Source organism: Peromyscus leucopus, chromosome 3 (genome assembly GCF_004664715.2).
Source record: "Peromyscus leucopus breed LL Stock chromosome 3, UCI_PerLeu_2.1, whole genome shotgun sequence".
In the NCBI taxonomy this organism is placed as follows: domain Eukaryota; kingdom Metazoa; phylum Chordata; class Mammalia; order Rodentia; family Cricetidae; genus Peromyscus; species Peromyscus leucopus.
In genome coordinates, this window is record NC_051065.1 from 86,508,510 (window position 1) to 86,529,076 (window position 20,567).

General features: G+C 38.1%; 1 gene segment (V, D, J or C); it reads left to right on the plus strand.

The window, feature by feature from the left end:
• The first annotated feature begins 1,345 nt into the window (after positions 1–1,345).
• On the plus strand, positions 1,346–5,923 carry LOC114686485. The segment is given in 3 exon segments: positions 1,346–1,421; positions 1,604–1,885; positions 5,886–5,923. Coding segments are annotated over 3 exon segments (396 nt in total).
• The last annotated feature ends 14,644 nt before the right edge of the window (positions 5,924–20,567 follow it).

The following is a 20,567-nucleotide window of genomic DNA, read 5'->3' on the forward strand; positions in this document are numbered from 1 at the left end:
CTCCTAATTTGCCTTTATAACTCCCCTACATTTGTAATTATATTTTAAAAAATCTAAGATTTATAAATGAGAGAACACATGTAATGGTTTTGTTTCTACTCCATATGCCTGCCCCTTGCTTCTTCTTCATGGATCACATATCACTCTAAACTCTACTTATGTGTTCTCTGATGTAGAGACCCAAAAACTTCACTCCACACTTAATAAATATGGCTTTTGTTGGTAGACTCTACCTTCAAGAAATTTATCTCATATTTATGAGTAAATTTAATGTTTATGAAGCAGAAATCCATGACGGCATATAAACAGTATGCTAACAAATACTATCTAGGTATTTTTTAAAACAAATTGATCTGGTGGTTTGGGAGCCAACAGATACAACAGGGAATTATAGTCTTATAGACCACAAACAATTGTCTGTGCTTAGTGTGTGCCTCTTTACAATTATAACATCCTCTTGAAAAAATGGTCCCTTTTATTAGTCATCTTTTGTTGTGATAAAACACCATGATCAAGGTAACTTATAAAGAAAGGGTTCATTTAGGCTTTCTGAGGGTTAGAGTCCATGAGGGCAGAATGGAGGCAGCAGACATAGTAGCTGCAGCAGAAACTGAGGGCTCATATCTAAAACTGCATGTATGTATATATGTACATATGTATGGGTACTGTGTGTGTATCATAACTGGAACTGTGGATGGCTAAGAACTATTTTGTGAATGCTTCAAATAATACCTGAGTCCTCTACAAGGGCAAAAAGTGCTCTTATCTACTGAGTTTACTATCCACTTCAAACCTTCCTTTCTAAAAAAAAATATTTCACCTTCTTTACCTCCTCCATTCCCTCTTTCCTCTCAACATTTTTCTTTCCTCCCAAATACAAACTTCCCGCTCTTTTAACCATCTTCTTCTTCCTCCCCCTCCCCTTCCTTTCTCCTTCTTTTCTTCCACTTCCCATCATTCTTTCTTTCTCTCTCTCTTTCTATCTTTCTTTTTTCTTTCTTTCTCTCTTTCGTTTTTTTTTTCTTCTTCTCCATCATTTTTATTGTTCCCTTAGGTTTGTAATCCAAGGTAGTTCTGTTATTATTAAACTTGCTGTCCTGAAAATATTTAGACATTAGTGGTTTGAGAGCTATATGTTGGTTCTTTTGCTTCTATGTTAACTTCCTTCCCAGTGATTGCTTGCTTTCTTTGTTGGTATTTTTGACTGTTAATATAAGCCGGATACTCTCACACCCCACTGGCCCAGCAATTTACATTCTTATTTGATGATTGCTTTGCTTAGGTTCGTACAGGCCAGCCCAGGTGCCCATGTTTTATAAACCAGGCCTTTTCAGTGAGAACTGAAATGCATCAAACAGTGAAGGGCATCACGAAGGAGTTACAGATCCGTGTCTTCATATTTCTGCTCTTCTGGGTATCTGGTAGGAAATATAACTGTATTATAATATCTTCAAATAATTCATTTGTAGAGAAACACCAATTTCATATTAGAAGCCAATGGCATGCAGATATTGCAATTAGAAAAGACATTTTAAATTTCAAAATTTGTATCATGAATTCTTTTTTTGTATATGTGTATAATATTGTTTATTTCTGATTGCAGGTGCCTATGGGAACATTGTAATGACCCAGTCTCCCAAGTCATTACCTGTGTCAGTAGAAGACAAAGCCACCATGAGTTGCAAATCCAGTCAGAATGTGGATACCAGTATAGCATGGTATCAACAGAAACCAGGGCAGACTCCTACATTACTGATCTACTCAGCTTCCACTCGGGATACTGGGGTCCCTGATAGCTTCACAGGGAGTGGGTCTTGGACAGACTTCACTCTCACCATCAGCAGTGTCCAGGGTGAAGACCTGGCAGATTATTACTGTCAGCAGGGTTATGGTAAAAAAAAGGTAAGCACTAACTTTATTCTAAATAATTATGCTTATGCCCACAGATAATTGAAGTTCTCAGTCCTAATAAAGAAATTTCTCTTTTCCATAGAAAGTATTACAGAGATCTATAACTGTTCAAAATGCAAAGAATAAGTGAGCATGAGGTTGCCATCCACAACTGATAAAGCTACAAACACCAACTCATAAATATGCAATAAAATACCTCCACCTAAAGCTCAGGGAATCCTGCAAAAGAAGGAACTGAAGTAATATAGGAGGCAGAGAGGACTTGTACATCTATCTGCTCCTATATACTTGTGGGTATTCCAGAAAAGTTGCACTCATGAAATCTCAAACATATGGTTTTCTATAAAAGAAACAAGTTCATATATGACATGAATGTGGGAAATTTTATAAGGTGCCACCGCTAGATAAAGAACTACAGGCAATCAATGGCTATTGAGAAAAGGATAATCGGCTTTCTCCCAGGATGAGTTTCTGATATGTCATCCAGTGCCCGGTGCTCAGACCAAAACAAATATAAATAGGAACAACACTAAAGTACTCAGTAGGGTGTGTGTTTGTTTGAGTGTGTGTGTGTGTGTGTGTGTATGTGTGTGTAAATTAATAATAATTACAGAAGAGTTCATGATTTGAAGGTAGTTGGTGCCACATTTGAGGAGTTGGAGGGGAAGCAGGAGGGTAGGAAACCATATAAATGCACAACTCATGATAAAGTTATAAAAAATTAAAAATTATAGTTTACAATGTCTTTTCTTTTCAATATCTATGATTACTTTCATTTTTAGTCATTAAGGTGTGTATTTGTTCAGTCTTCTAGCTTAGAACCAATGTCTATTTGTTATCAGTTTCTATACTTCACATGCAAACATCTTTCTGACATATACCTATAAAGCTGTACTTATCTAATATTCTTTCTGTGACCATCATTAAGTTCTAACAATGTTGCATGCATGACTACCTCACCCAGTCATAGGGCAACCCCAACCAGAGGACTTTTATGCATATAAAAACTACTCATCCTATCCCTTAGTAAAATACTCTGAGCTTCTACTGGTCCACTCTAACACTTTACCTTTAAAGAAAAGAAAATCAGCCATCCAAAATACTCATGGGTATCAAGAAATTGATACTGTGAGCCTTCCTGCACATCTAAGCCTCTACCCTAGTTAGAATTGTGTCAGTCTGATGAAACTAGGAAGATTCAAAGTATCTTGCTCCTCTCATGACACAAGACTTGTTTTCTCCTTTTGATCCCCAAAGGAACACACATTCTTTGTATAAAAATATGCTCTTCTCAGGCCTGGCCTGAGACATCTGGAGACCATGACCCCTTGCTGAGTAACTGAACTGAACAAGCCCTGCAGCTGTGCACAGCTCCTGGTAATTTGAAGTGCTCAGAGCACAGTCCACTGCCCTGAGGACTTCTTCATCGGACTTTCACAGTCTATGTTTTAGTCAGTTTCGACCAGGTAATGGTATGGACATAGGGTTCCTACTCAGCTCCTGGTACTCCTGATCTGGTTCACAGGTAAGGAAGTATAACGATGTGGTCATTTACTTGGCCCAATGTGATGAGTACCGACTGATTTGTCAGGTAATTAGCCTTGCCACATGCTTACTTAGTGGGTATGCTTTGTGTATTTAATTGCAGGTGCCAGATGTGACACCCAAATGGCACAGACTCCTTCCTCCCTGTCCTGATATCTGGTAGAGACAGTAGCTCTCACTTGCTGGGCTATTGTGGACATTATAAGCTTTGTCGCTTTGTACTGGTAGAAATCAGGGACAGCTCCTAAGCTCCTGACCTATATCAAAATTTCCTTGGTAGGTAGGGTACCATCAAGGTTTAGAATCAAATATGGGACCAATTTTATTCATCTTCAGCCTGAAACCAGAAGAAACTGCCTCATATTACTGTCGGCAAGGGTTTTTTTTTCTCTTTTTTTCTTTTTATTTATTCTTCTCTTATGCAACACATCCCATTTCCCCTCCCTCTGAACCTCCTGGTCAATGCCCTCACCTCTCCTCTCCCCAGATCTGTTGCTCTTCCATTTCCCTTGAGAAAAGAGCAGGCCTCCAACTAAGGAATCTGAAAACAACTTGACAAATAAGACATCTAAAGAAAAAGGACAAATCATCCAGAGAAAATGTCCTAAGAAAAAGTGTAAATAGGCCTATTGGTATATCACATTTCCAACAGGACAAAATTTCACATGTCTTCCCAAAGGCTCATTTCTGCTAGTCTCTCCTCTAAACCCAAGCATGCTTTTTGAAGGAAAATCCAAAATCTCTGTCTCATATCAGAAGAGCCACCTGGTATGGGGCAGAAGAAAAATCAAAATTAAGGGACTATTCTATTGCCACCATTCTTGTAATCCTTTGGTTTTATTTTGACTTTTTAACATTTTTCTTAAGGTATAGATATTATCTCAAAGTTTGTAAAATTTATATATATATGTATATATATATATTATATATATATATATATATATATATATATATATATATATATTTAAAGTTTTTGTCAAGATATTAATGGTCTCCGGGCAGTGGTGGCGCACCCCTTTAATCCCAGAACTCGGGAGGCAGAGGCAGGCGGATCTCTGTGAGTTCGAGGCCAGCGTGGTCTCCAAAGAGAGTTCCAGGAAAGGCGCAAAGCTACACAGAGAAACCCTGTCTCGAAAAACCAAAAAAAAAAAAAAAAAAAAAAAGATATTAATGGTCATAGTTCTTAATAATTCTAGAAATCGGTTTCATCTAGCTTCCTGTACATAATTTCAGGTTTGAATCTCTCTCAGGTAACTAGGAATTAAGATTTTGTACTCTGAATGTACATAACAAATTATGGCCTTTAACCTCTTCAAAATCTGCTGCATATGACATTTTAAATGCTTAAGTTTTCTGTGGTGAACCATGACCATGCCTAACAGTGACATTTAAAGTCTCCAAAAGGAAGATGGGGCCCCACAAGGACCATTCTACCTGGATTGTGATAACATTGCTAAGCTGACAAACACCACCCAAAGATTGTCTGTGGACTACAAACTGCTCAGGACAATTTCAAGGCAGCTAGCTGAGATGGTTCAGCCTCCCAGACTACTCTATCCAGGACTTGAGATAAGCCCTCCATTTTCCTATTACACAGACACGACTGGACAACAAATGGTACAGCTACTTCTCCCAGGACTTGACAATAATCCAAATTTCTTTTCAGGGTTTTGTTTTTCACTGCTGAGTAGTATTCCATTGTGTATATGTGCCACAATTTATTTATTCATTCTTTAGTTGAAGGGCATCTAGGTTGTTTCCAGGTTTTGGCTATTACAAACAATGCTGATATGAACATAGCTGAGCAAGTGCTCTTGTGGTATGATTGAGCATTTCTTGGGGATATGCCCAAGAGTGGTATAGCTGGATCTTGGGGGAGATTGATTCCCAATTTTCTAAGAAAGCGCCATATTGATTTCCAAAGTGGTTGTACAAGCTTGCATTCCCACCAGCAGTGGAGGAGAATTCCCCTAGTTCCACATCCTCTCCAGCATAAAGTGTCTTCAGTGTTTTTGATTTTAGCCATTCTGTCAGGCATAAGGTGGTATCTCAGAGTTGTTTTGATTTGCATTTCCCTGATAGTTAGGGATGTTGAGCAATTCCTTAAATGTCTTTCTGCCATTTGAGTTTCCTCTGTTGAGAATTCTCTGTTTAGTTCTAAAGCCCATTTCTCAATTGGACTGTTGGTCGTTTGATGTCTAATTTCTTGAGTTCCTTATATATTCTGGATACATAAGTCCTCTGTCACACGTGGAGTTGGTGAAGATCTTTTCCCATTCTGTAGGCTTTCGCTTTGCCTTGTTGACCATATCCTTTGCTCTACAAAAGCTTCTCAGTTTCAAGAGGTCCCATTGATTGATTGTTTCTCTCAGTGTCTGTGCTATTGGTGTTATATTTAGGAAGTGATCTCCTATGCCAATGCATTCAAGACTACTTCCTACTTTCTCTTCTAGCAGGTTCAGAGTAGCTGGATTTATGTTGAGGACCTTGATCCACTTGGACTTAAGTTTTGTGAACAGTGACAGATATGGATCTATTTGCAGCCTTCTACACGTTGATACCCAGCTATGCCAGCACCATTTGTTGAAGATACTTTCTTTTTTCCATTCTACACTTTTGGCTTCTTTGTCAAAAATTATATGTCCATAGGTGGGTGGGTTAATGTCAGGGTCTTCAATTCGATTACATTGGTCCACATGTCGGTTTTTACAGTAGCCCTCCTATATACAATGGACAAAGAAGCTGAGAAGGCAATTAGAAATACATCACCCTTTACAATCGCCACAAATGGCATAAAATACTTTGGGGTAACACTAACCAAGCAAGTGAAGGACCTATATGACAAGAAATTTAAGTCCCTGAAAAAAGAAATTGAAGAAGATGTCAGAAAATGGAAAGATCGAGAGATAGACAGGCCCAGGGATGGAGACAAGCAGACAAAGCTTGGAACAGGGACGCCCCTAACCCCAACATCTGGGGAAGAAGCTATCTCCGTGGGTGAGAACCAGAACGAATCTGAACACTCCATCTGAGGACAACCCAGGGCCCAGCTGCTGATCCTGTGAAACCCAACAACTTGGAGGTGTTGGTGAGACTACCCTGCTCAGCTGAAACCCATCTGGGAGAGGATTCAGATGCCTACAGTTTAAAGTCTGAAGAAACAAGATCAGCTGAGGAGTTGACAAATGAACAAAACGTGACCTGGGAACACAGAAGAAGGCGCTACCCAGACACCAAACCAGATCACCAGAATCATAAGTATATAATTCACCGATCGAAATCAGCTGCCCCTGAAGAAATAGCCCAATAGCACCACTTTAACCAAGAACCCCTACTAAACCAAGACTAAAAAATAGAACAAGAGAGGCACTCTCAGACACAGACACCACCTGCACCGCACAGAGGAAGAGATGAGTAGACGCCAGTGCAAAAATACAGGCAACAACATAAAGACCTATATGGCAACATCAGAACCTAGTGATTCTACACCTGCAAGACCTAAAAATACCATGACAGAAGAAACAGAAGAAATCAACCCTAAAAATGACTTTAAGAAGATGATAGAGGCCCTTAAAGAAGAAATAAAATATTCCCTCAATGAGGAAAATAAAAACTTTCCTTAAAGAGGAAATGAAAAACTACCTTAAAGAGGAAATAAAAACTTTCCTTAAAGAGGAGATAAAAAACTCCCTTAAAGAGGAAATAAAAACTTCCCTTAAAGAGGAAATGAAAAACTCCATTAAAGAGGAAATAAAAAACTCCCTTAAAGAAATGGAAGAAAAAACGAACAAAAAATGGGAAGAAATCAAATCAAGCCAAGAAAAAGCAATTAAACAGATGAAAGAAACATTCCAAGATCTGAAAAATGAATTTGAGACAATAAAGAAAACACATGCTGAGGGAATGCTGGAAATAGAAATCCTGACAAAACGAACAGGAACTACAGAAACAAGCATAACCAACCGATTGCAAGAGATGGAACAGAGAATCTCTGACACTGAAGACACGATAGAGAAAATAGATTCGTCAGTCAAAGAAAACAATAAAGACAAAAAAGTCCTAACACAAAACGTCCAGGAAATTTGGGACACCATGAAAAGAACAAACCTAAGAATAATAGGGATAGAAGAAGGAGAAGAATACCAACTCAAAGGCACAGAAAATATATTCAACAAAATTATAGAAGAAAACTTTCCTAACCTAAAGAAAGAAATACCTATGAAGATACAAGAAGCTTACAGAACACCGAATAGGCTGGATCCAAAAAAAAAGTCCCATCGGCACATAATAATCAAAACACTAAACACACAGAATAAAGAAAAAATATTAAGAGCTGCAAAGGAAAAGGACCAAGTAACACATAAAGGCAAACCCATCAGAATAACACCAGACTACTCAATAGAGACTATGAAAGCTAGAAGATAATGGGCAAACCTCATGCAGACACTAAGAGACCACGGATGCCAACCCAGACTATTATACCCAGCAAAACTCTCAATCACCATAGGCAGAGTAAACAGAATATTCCAGGATAAAACCAGATTTAATCAATACCTGTCCACAAACCCAGCCCTACAGAAAGCACTAGAAGCGAAAATTCAACCCAAAGAAGTTAAACACATCCATGAAAAATCAAGCAATAGATAATCCTACACCAACATACACCACAGAAGGACAACACAACACAACCAAAAAAATAACAGGAATTAACAATCACTGGTCATTAATATCCATCAATATCAATGGTCTCAACTCACCTATAAAAAGACACAGGCTAACAGAATGAATAAGAAAACAGGACCCATCCATATGCTGCATACAAGAAACACACCTTAACTCCAAAGACAGACACTACCTCCGAGTAAAGGGCTGGGAAAAGGTTTTCCAAGCAAATGGACCTAAGAAACAAGCTGGTGTAGCTATCCTAATATCTAATAAAATAGACTTCAAACTAAAATCAATCAAAAGAGACCAGGATGGACATTACATATTCATCACGGGAAAAATCCACCAAGATGAAGTCTCGATTATAAACATTTATGCTCCAAATACAAAAGCACCCACATTCATAAAAGAAACACTACTAAAGTTTAAAAACGCACATCAAACCCCACACATTAGTAGTGGGAGATTTTAACACACCACTCTCACCAAAAGATAGATCTACCAGACTGAAACTTAACAAAGAAATAAAGGACCTAACAGATGTTATGACTCAAATGGACCTAATAGATATCTACAGAATATTCCATCCTAACACAAAAGAATATACCTTCTTCTCAGCACCCCATGGAACCTTCTCAAAAACTGACCACATGCTTGGACACAAAACAAATCTCAACAGATACAAAAAATTGGAATAACCTCCTGTATCTTATCAGACCACCATGCCTTAAAGTTAGAACTCAATAACAACAAAAATTATAGAAAACCCACAAACTCATGGAAACTGAATAATGCCCACCTGAAACATCAATGGGTCAAGGAAGAAATAAAGACAGAAATTAAAGAGTTCCTAGAATTCAATGAAAATGAAAGTACAACATACCCAAACTTATGGGACACTATGAAAGCAGTGCTAAGAGGAAAATTCATAGCTTTAAATGCACACATAAAGAAGATGGAGCAATCCCATACCAATGAATTAACAGCACAACTGAAAGCTCTAGAACAAAAAGAAACAAACTCACCCAGGAGAAATAGACGCCAGGAAATAATCAAATTGAGGGCTGAAATCAACGAAATAGAAAACAAGAGAACAATACAAAAAATCAATGAAACAAAGAGTTGGTTCTTTGAAAAAAATCAACAAGATAGACAAACCACTAGCCAAATTAACCAAAAGGCAAAGAGAGAGCACCCAAATTCACAAAATCAGAAATGAAAATGGAGACATAACAACAGACAATGAGGAAATCCAGAGACTCATCAGATCATACTTCAAAAACCTGTACTCCACAAAAATGGAAAACCAGGAAGAAATGGACAATTTTCTGGATAAATACCACATACCAAATTTAATCAAGACCAGATAAACCATTTAAATAGACCAATAACCCCTAAAGAAATAGAAACAGTCATCAAAAGTCTCCCAACCAAAAAAAGCCCAGGACCAGATGGTTTCAGTGCAGAATTCTATCAGACTTTCAAAGAAGAACTAATACCAATCCTCTTCAAAGTGTTCCACACAATAGAAACAGAAGGAACACTACCAAACTCTTTTTATGAGGCTACAATTACCCTGATACCCAAACCACACAAAGATGCAACAAAGAAAGAGAACTACAGACCAATCTCCCTCATGAACATTGATGCAAAAATACTCAACAAAATATTGGCAAACCGAATCCAAGAATACATCAAAACAATCATCCATCACGACCAAGTTGGATTCATCCCAGGGATGCAAGGATGGTTCAACATATGGAAATCAGTCAATGTAATACACCTTATAAACAAACTGAAAGAAAAAAACCACATGATCATCTCCCTAGATGCTGAAAAAGCCTTTGACAAAATCCAACACCCCTTCATGATAAAGGTCTTAAAAAGATTAGGAATACAAGGAACATTTCTAAACATAATAAAAGCAATTTATAGCAAGCCAACAGCAAACATCAAATTAAATGGAGAGAAACTCAAAGCGATACCACTAAATTCAGGAACAAGACAAGGCTGTCCACTCTCCCCATATTTATTCAATATAGTACTAGAAGTTCTAGCTAGAGCAATAAGACAACAAAAGGAGATCAAAGGGATACAAATTGGCAAGGAAGAAGTCAAACTTCACCAACCCCACATCTGACAGAGGATTGATCTCCACAATATATAAAGAACTCAAGAAACTAGACATCAAAGCACTGAACAGTCCAATTAAAAAATGGGCTAAAGAGCTAAACAGAGAATTCACAAAACAAGAACTACAAATGGCTGAAAGACATTTAAAGAAATGCTCAACATCCTTAATCATCAGAGAAATGCAAATCAAATGACTCTGAGATACCACCTTACACCTGTCAGAATGGCTACGATCAAAAACACCAATGACAACCAATGTTGGAGAGGATGTGGAGCAAAGGGAACACTCCTCCACTGTTGGTGGGAATGTAAACTTGTACAACCACTGTGGAAATCAGTATGGCGGTTTCTCAGAAAACTAGGAATCGAACTACCTCAAGACCCAGCCATCCCACTCTTGGGAATATACCCAAGGAATGCTGATTCATACCATAAAGATACATGCTCAGCTATGTTCATAGCAGCACTATTTGTAATAGCCAGAAACTGGAAACAACCTAGATGCCCATCAACGGAAGAATGGATGAAAAAAATGTGGTACATATACACAATGGAGTACTACTCAGCAGAGAAAAACAATGAAAGTATGAAATTTGCAGGCAAATGGATGGAACTAGAAAAAATCATCCTGAGTGAGGTAACCCAAACCCAGAAAGACAGTTATGGTATGTACTCACTCATTGGTGGATTCTAGATATAAAATAAAGAACAATCAGACCACAACCCATAGAACCATAGAGGCTATATATATATATAGCATGGAGGTCCCTAGGACGACTGTGGCATATAATAAATTTCGGTTTTACACAATTATTAAAAAAAATAGCCAAATGAATGGAAACACATAAACTATGAACCAAAGACTGAGGGGCTCCCAGCTGGATCAGGCCCTCTGAATAGGTGAGACAGTTGATTGGCTTGATCAGCTTGGGAGGCAACTAGGCAGTGGGACCAAGTCCTGTGCTCATTGCATGAGTTGGCTGTTTGAAACCTGGAACTTATGCAGGGACACTTGGCTTAGTCTGGGAGGAAGGGACTGGACCTCCCTGGACTGAGTCTACCAAGTTGATCACAGTCCTTGGGGGAGGGCTTGTCCTGGAGGAGGTGGGAATGGAGGGTGGGCTGGGGGTAAGGGGAGGGCTTGGGAGGGGGAGAATAGGGGAACCCATGGCTGATATGTAGAACTGAAGAACTGAATGGTATTGTAAAATAAAAAATATATATCACAAAAAAAAGAAAATGGAAAGATCTCCCATGCTCATGGATAGGCAGGGTTAACATAGTAAAAATGGCAATTTTACCAAAGCAATCTACAGATTCAATGCAATCCCCATCAAAATACCAACACAATTCTTCACAGACCTGGAAAGAATAATACTCAACTTCATATGGAAAAACAAAAAACCCAGGATAGCCAAAAGAATCCTGTACAATAAAACAACATCTGGAGGCATCACAATCCCTGACTTCAAGCTCTACTATAGAGCTTCAGTAATAAAATTAATGTTTTCAACCAGCATGTTTATAATCCATTTTTAATTACAGCCCACTGAATATACTGCACCAGGACATGGGGGGGGGGCTTTGATGAACAACTAAGGACTGTACGACCTTTTGTATTAACAGAGGATTTTTATCATTTTAGTCACTATGCTCTTAACTTATATACTGTGAGAAGCACGTGCTTAACTGTAAGATCCCTGTCTCCATGTGTCCAATCTGAATGAACAGCACTAAATGACATGAAGCACAACCTGAGCCCACTGAAGCTGTCACATGGTAAAGTACAAAGTTTAGCAAACAGTGAGAGCACATGACAACTTGTTAGACACTGACTGGGCCAGAGCTGCCTATTTGTCATAGTCTTGACTTTGAGATTGAAAACTTCTTTAATCCATGTACTGTTTGTATCTCTCTTATGATGGTTTGTTAGCAATTAATAGATGAGATGTGAATATGCTTATCAGAAATTTTTTAATATTTTATACCTGGGAAATTGATATATAATATTATATATTAAAAGCAAAATAAAGGGAAACACATAGTGATTAAATGTATATTTTGCTCTGGAATAATCCTTCTGTATGCTGTGAACACGTATTACTCTCATTTGCTAATAAAAAGATGATTGGATGATAGCTGTGCAGGAAGAGATTGAGTGGGAGAGCCAGACTAGGAGAATTCTGGGAAAAAGAAGTGCAGAGTCAGTCACTGGCAAATGCAGAGAAGAAGGTGAGAATGCCATACTGAGAAAAGGTATCAAGCCACATGGCTAAATACAGATAAGAATTATGGGTTAATTTAAGTGCAAGTCTTGGTAACACATGAGCTATCAGCTGAGCATTTACAATTAATATAAGTCTCTGTGTGGTAATTTAGGAAGCAATTGCCAGGTATTTGGCAGCAGGTGGTTAGGACAGGGAATGTCTAACTATACATATATTTAATTTTTAGTCGTATTCTTGCCTTCATGATAAAACTTTAACCTCAGATAAATAATTTGCTTTGGACAGAAAATGGCATCATCTGTCTTGCAACTTGTTGATTAATGGTACATTTTTGAGTGATTGTCTCCATGCATAGATTAGACTGGCCTAGAACTTGCTATTTATCCCAGGCTGATCTCAAACACATAAGCCTTCTGCTTCTGTCTCCCCAGTTCTGCTATTAAAGATGTGAATCTCAACTTATTATATTATTATTATTATTATTATTATTATTATTATTATTATTATTCCGAGACAGTGTTTCTTTGTGTAGCTTTGGAGCCTTTCCTAGAATGCACTCTGTAGCCCAGGCTGGCCTGGAAGTCACAGAGATCCACCTGCCTCTGCCTCCTGAATGCTGGGATTAAAAGTGTACGCCACCATTGCCCAGCTGAATCTCAACTTCCTGTCGTGATATTTTATTATTTTATTTTTCTGTTATTTTGTACTTTGCACATAATACTGGGTTTATAATTTACTTCTTATATATACTTTCAGAGTTCACTAATCTGAAGTCCAGGCAGATTCTGTGATTTGTTATTATTATTTATTTTCATTCATAATCAAACATGTTTTACCTTTGGATTGCAACAATCTCTGATTCTGTGGCCTGTTGGTCTCTGTAAAATTATTACTTGATTTAGGATGGCTGTGTTCCTTCTGGAAAGACTTTTACCTTATCATGATGTCAGAAAGACCACCTTAATTAATTAATCTAGTTTCAATACTGCTAATTTCTAGATTATACTAGAATTTCTAGATTATACTAGAGTGTGTATTTCTGGGGAAAAAAAAACAATGACTTTGTGAAGAAATCTAGTTTTTTTTATTCCCCTTCAATTTCCCCAATTTAGAGCCCTCTTTTCATTTCCTGAAGTTGTGGGGCTAATACTTGGTAGCTGCTGCTGGGGTTAGATTTGCTTTAAGATTAAATTACCTCTGATAAAAGTCTTAAATTAATGTCTCCCAGGATTTCTACAGACAAAATATGGAATATGGGCTTCTCTTTGCATCTCTGTTCCACGTTTAGCCTGATGGAACCCAAATATCTGAGGTAGTTGTTCATTGTCCTCAGTATAAGGGTGGCTTTGTAGATGGGAGAGAATGAACAAATATAGCCTCAATTCTCTCTCTTTTTTTCCTTTTCTCTTTTCCTCTCTCCAAAACATCCCTTCTTTCATTCACATTTTCTTACTCTGTTTATTTTGCTGTTGTGATTTTTTTGAACATACCATTTACCCAGGACTGACAGTCCGAGATAGCTCTCCTAATGTTTCTGCAAAAGTCACCTGATTTAAGTATGTCTTGGATTTTAACCAAAATTGCTTTTAGAACACCTAGTAGATGTCTGTTGGAGAGCTGTAAGCCAATATATTTCAGTGATTGCTCATGTTCTCTGTGATGATATTTTTGCCTGTTGATTGACACCAGTCACTCTCATGCAACTGCCCAGGCCTTTGCTTTTGTATTTGCTGACTGCTTTGCATGGACCTCTGCAGTCCAGCCCAGCTGCTCAAAATATATAAACCAGGCCTTTGTAGTGAGAACAGAGCTGCATCAGACAGCAGGGGGAGCAAGATGGAGTCACAGAAGCAGGTCCTCATGTCCCTGCTGCTCTGGGTGTCTGGTAAGAAATTGAAAAGTATTATCATCTTTTTAGAGTCATTTCTTTGTATATAAAAAATAACAATGTGTGCCAGACTGTAATATTTTTATTCAGTAATACTCTGACAATATGGCATTACAAGGACATTAAATGACAAATTTAAAATGTATTGAATACTGTGGTTTTTTTTTTATTATGCATGATCACTTGTTTTCCTGATTGCAGGTGCCTGTACAGACATCTTGATGACCCAGTCTCCATCCTCCCTGGCTGTGACAGCAGGAGAGAAGGTCACCATCAGCTGCAGGTCCAGTCAGAGTCTTTATTCAAGTAACACCAAGAAGAACCACTTGGCCTGGTACCAGCAGAAACCAGGGCAGGCTCCTAAACTGATGATCTACTATGCATCCACTCGGAACACTGGGGTCCCTGATCGCTTCACAGGCAGTGGGTCTGGGACAGATTTCACCCTCACCATCAGCAGGGTCCAGGCTGAAGATCTGGCAGATTACTACTGTCAGCAGCATTATAGTACTCCTCCCACAGTGCTTCAACCTCCAACAAAATCCTCCTCTGAGATTCACCAGCTGTCTGCACCACACACAGCCCTGGACCTGCACACTTCCCCCTTTTGCCTGAGAGCCAGTGTTTCTGAAGTAATGATGAAAAGTTTTGCAGAGCCCAGAAATAATAAAGAGTTCAATGTCTCTTACATATTTTGGTATGAAAAACTTTGTAAGTAAATGCAGGAAAGAACTATTTATTATATGACATATTTTCAGTAACAAACAAGTTCTTTTTCTTGAATACAAGTGATTTACCTTTTTATAGTTCTGGAGTTCTGGTATCCAACATAAGACTCTTTGGTCTGAAGTAATGATGATGATGATGACAAACTGTATTTCTATTTGGAGACTCAAGAGAGTGTTTTTTTTTTCTTTTTCTAGACTCTGGAGAGATTTTTTACTACCTTGCTGGTGTCCATTTCTTCTGTTTTTTTTTTCTTTTCCTTCCCCTAAATTCCTTTAATTTTATTACATTTTAGTTAATTAATTACCTTTGTGTGCATGAATGTGGCCATTCATTTGTGTGTATGTGTGTACATGTTTGTAGGTGCAAAGCAAAGCTGACATGACATGTTTGTGGAGGTCAGAGAGTAACTTGCACTTGATCCCCTCTTTTTGCTATTTGGTTTCTGGAGATCAAACTCAAGTTTGACATCAGGCTTGGTGACAAGTGCCTTTGCCCTCTGAGTCACCTTACTGGCCTTAAAAACCTTTATTGATTTTTTTCTGACTCTCTCATGTACAAACATTTGGACACACACACAAACACACACAGACACACATATGCACCCATATATATGTACATACATACATCTACATACACATCCACACACATCCAGATATATATACAATATAGACATACATATATACACAAACATATGCACTCATACGGATTCATACACATACATACATATACTTTTCTTCCTAGAGTCCCTCTTCTGCCTTTATTTCTCTTTCTCCTACACACACTCTCACACACACACACACACACACACACACATCACATCACATACATACACATATATACACTGCAGTAGTTTGAATGTAATTGATCCCCATAATCTCATAGGGAGTGGCACTATTAGGAGGTGTGGTTTTGTTGGAGTGGGTATGGTCTTGTTGGAGGAAGTGTGTCTGGGGGAGCCAGTTTTGAGGTTTCCTGTGCTTAAGATATCACCCAGTGCCTCAGTTGAGTTCCTGTTTCCTGCAAGATCTAGGACTCTCAGCTACCTCTCCAGAACCATGTCTTTCTGTCCCTGACTGACCATGCTCCCCATCATGATGATAATGAACTGAACTTCTGAAATTGTAAGTGAACCACCATAATTAAATGTTTCTTTATAAGAGTTGCCTTGGTCATGATATCTCTTCCTAGCAACAGAAAACCTAGCAAAGACATACACATATATACACACATACACACATGCACTCATACAGAAATACCCACACACACACATGGTATTTATATACTTAGAATCCATACTTTTAGGATCCACAAAAGAGATAAAATGTGGTATTTGATGCCGCTCTCTCCGAAGTTACATCTCCCTCTGAAATCTCTATATGTGATTGCCAACTGTGGAGACTGAGAAACCTCTCTCCACTCTAATGTTGGATATAATTTTATGTCAGCAGATGCTGCCTTCCAGTCTTTACATTTCATATCAATTAATGAAGCTTAATGTTTTTAGAGGAGAATATTTTGTGCTCCTGTGTAAACAATATGCTAACTAATCATGGCCATATTCTCATTAAGAAACGTACTGAACACATGTCTCAGAAATATGGCAGGGAACAAGTGTGTTACAGACTACATAAAATTGCTGGAGATCTCCAGATACCTTAAAAGTGAGTAGGTCTCTGAGTGATTCCAGGGCAGTGAACATTAAGCCTCAAATAAATCAAAAGCGGTACTTAGACCAGCATATGAATCATAACACATAAACACAAGAGTGAAAAATCAAGTTAAAAGTGATGGCCATATAGGATCATAATTCCCTCAAGGATTCAACTCAAATATACTGAAATAGGTAAAAATGATGGGTGAAGATTTCAAAAACATATTCATAAAAATGACAAGTTTGCCAGTGACCTTGTCAGAGGAGAACAGATGGCAATTGAATTCAGGGCATCAACCTACCAGGAAACAAAATCCTGATGATTGAATCTCGGTAGGCAAGGCCCCGAGATCCTTGGCCCCAGAGTGTTTCTTGCTCCTGCTGTCTCTGCATGTTTGCTGCTGCCATTTTTCTCTGGTATCTGGCATGGTGTGAATGGGTATGGGGAGATCACCATTGCCATGAATACCGTATGATCATCATTTGAAAACAGCCCATTCTAGTGTGCACTTTTACCTGTGGATTATTATGAAGATGATTTCCTCCTAAACTGAACTGTTAAACTGAAGCATTTATTTTATACAATAGTAGTGTTAGTTTAAATAGGATTTTGATAATTAAGGTCTTTAAGAAATACAGTAATGGATTATAAAAGATGTTAGTTTACTGGAGAAATTAACATAGGTAAAGGTAGGAAAAATGTGGCCTGTGCCTCTGATAAAGCAGAGGCTGCAGAGGATAATAAAACAAGGAAGTGTCACAGAGCTAGAACACATGAGTTTCTACTAAGGAGCCTTATAGACTGTGGCTTAGGTTAATAATTAAGAAAAGCAACTGCCTGGACTCCTGGGTCTCAGCCTGGTGCTTGGCTGTGGATCTCTGCATCTGTTTTAATGGATGAAGGCTCTATAATGACAGTTAGGGTATTCACCAATCTGATTATCAGGGTAAGCAAGCTCAGGCACCCAGGAGTCCAGTTGAAGAGAGGGAAGAGGGATTCTATGAGCAAAGGGCATCAAGATTATGATGGGGAAACCTATAGAGTCAACCAAAACAAGCTAGTGGGAACTTATGAACTTTAGACCAACAGTGTGGAGACTCCATGGGACTTGACTAGGCCCTCTGCATAAGTGAGACAGTTGTGTAGCTTGATCTGCTTAAGGGATCCCCTGGCAGTAGGATCAGGATCCATCTCTGGTGCATGAGCTGGCTTTTTGGAGCCCATTACCTACGGTGGGACACCTTGCACAGTCTTCATGCAAGGGGAGGGCCTTGGATCTCCCTCAACTGAATGTACCAGCCCCTGATGACTCCCCATGGGAGGCCTTACACTTTTGGAGGAGGGAATAGGGATGGGTTGGGGGAGGAGGCTGGGGGGGTGGGAGGAGGGAGGAGAGGAGAAATCTGTGATTGGTATGTAAAATGAATAAAAAATTACTTAATGTAAAAAAAAGAAAGAAAAACAATGGAGTCCTAGTAGCCCAGCTAACTTAAATATTTTTAATCTTAATATAGAGAGATGTGTTCACAGATTTCAGATTGCATCATAGCTGAAACAAAGCTTTCAAAATAACTTAATGTTAGGCTAAGATATTTTTGACAAATAGCTTTGAGGTGAAGAGCCCAAGAAGACAATCCAAAGTTTTAGAAAGGCTTATAGCTAAGTGAGGGACCTAATAAAGTCAGGTAATAAGAACAATGCAATCCAATTGTTATTAGCTGACAAACCTTTCTTATTATGATTGGTTGGTGAGCAAAGATGATGATTAATTCCTTGTGCCCATTTCTACCCTCAGCTTCCTGAAATAAAATAAAATAAAATAAAAAAAAACTGTTGATGAGTGGTTATGCACCCTGAGGATTTAAAATAGAGCTGACTGATTCTTTTTAACATATAAAAGTTTAGGTTTGTGATTCTTTTAAAATTCCTTAAAAGATTAACTTTCATGATAAATAATAAAATGATTGATTTTTTCTTTGTAACTATAATATGAAGCCTGCCAGTAAAAGAACTGGCTGAGTAAAATAACGTGATTCCTCATAATCTGTTAATCTATAATACATTCCTTATATGTAAATGTATGTGGGTTCTTGGGATAACTTTGTTTAATCATATATGGGAAATGAAAAATATGTTTTTTAACCTGTATTCATTATAATCACTCACCTGAAAACAGAATGTAACCACACTGTAATTTTTATATTTTCTCAAAGATTTTGTTGGGATATAAAAGCTGTAGAGAGAAAAAAATAAAAAGACAGATGATTAGAATACAAAATAAATCAGAAGGAAATCATCAGGACTGTGTGCATCTTTTTCCTTACTCCCTCAGGTCCTAGTTCACCAGCTCCATTCGATCCCCATCAAGTGCTGAGTTGCTGGAGGCTGGTCCTCATGGCAGCAGTATGAATTATCACAAATAAATACAAACAAAACATTTACTCCACCAAGGCTGTAGAGAGAAAAAAAAGTACAAACATGAAAAGACATTCAGTTCCCTAAATGGACCTCACCAAAGAAGGACCTTTTCATGTCATAGATCACATCTATTAGGTAAAAAAATACAGAGACAGGAATCAAACTCAAAAGACATAATAGAAAATTTCCAAAGACAAACACACGAGAGTGACAGGTGAACTCCCTTGTAAAGGCCAGAAAAGCATGGAACAATATATTTCAGGTCCCGACCATAGGTAATTGTTAAATAAGTTAATTATATCCAGCAACATTGAATTTTTTTTTTTTTTTGGCTTTTTGAAACAGGGTTTTTCTGTGTAGTTTTGGTGCCTGACCTGGATCTCACTCTGTAGACCAGGCTGGCCTTGAACTCACAGAGATCTGCCTGGCCCTGGCTCCTGAGTGCTGGGATTAAAGGCATGCACCACTGCCACCGGCTGTATTTTAAATAAGGTGAAATTAGATTTCAAGTAAATCACAAGCTAAAGAAGTTCATGACCATAAAGAAAGCACTGCAGAAGATACTATAAAAATGCTATGCACACAGAGCAAGAGTGCCTCAGTCATGAGAGCACAGGCAAACTATTAACATCAGGAGAAGGATGGATGAACAGTGGTGGTCAGGACAAGGGATATCAGTTTGTCCAACAGTGTAAACAAGAAAATTCCAATGTAGTTGAGGAGTGGGGAAAAAGGAAACAACAATCTAATCCACTAAGAAATCCCAACAGAATTATAAAAGTAAATGGACATTTCCTTATAACCTTATATGACCTCAATTCAGTAATGAAGATGCACATATTGTTGGACTGGGTTAAGAAACTATACCCAACTGTCTGTTTTCTCCAGGAAATATGCCTAACTGGTAATGACACATGGGTACTGACAGTCAAATGATAGAAGTAAATCTACCAAGAGAATGGGGGCCCAAACTAAGCTAGCACAGCTCTGCTAATATAGTAGAATCCAAACAACATGGAATCAAACAGGTAAAGAAAGCAATAAAGGAAATGAGACACCAAAAGTACATAACAATTCCATATGCATTCATACCAAGCTTTAGGGCTCAAGTTTTACAAGTCTTTATATAATAGACATAGAAGGTTAGATATATCCTGATACAATAGCAGAGGGCAATTTCAGCACACCACTCTCATCTTTAGATTCAAACTGAAAAACTACCAGAGAAACTTTAGAATTAAACTGCATGAGAAATTAATGAACACAAGAGACATCTAAAATATATTTCATCAAGCATGTGTACATTATTCTTAGCAGCCCATCAACATTCTAAAAATAGATTTAACTTTAACCCACAATGTAAGTCTTGACAAGATTAAAATAATCTAAATGAAACTA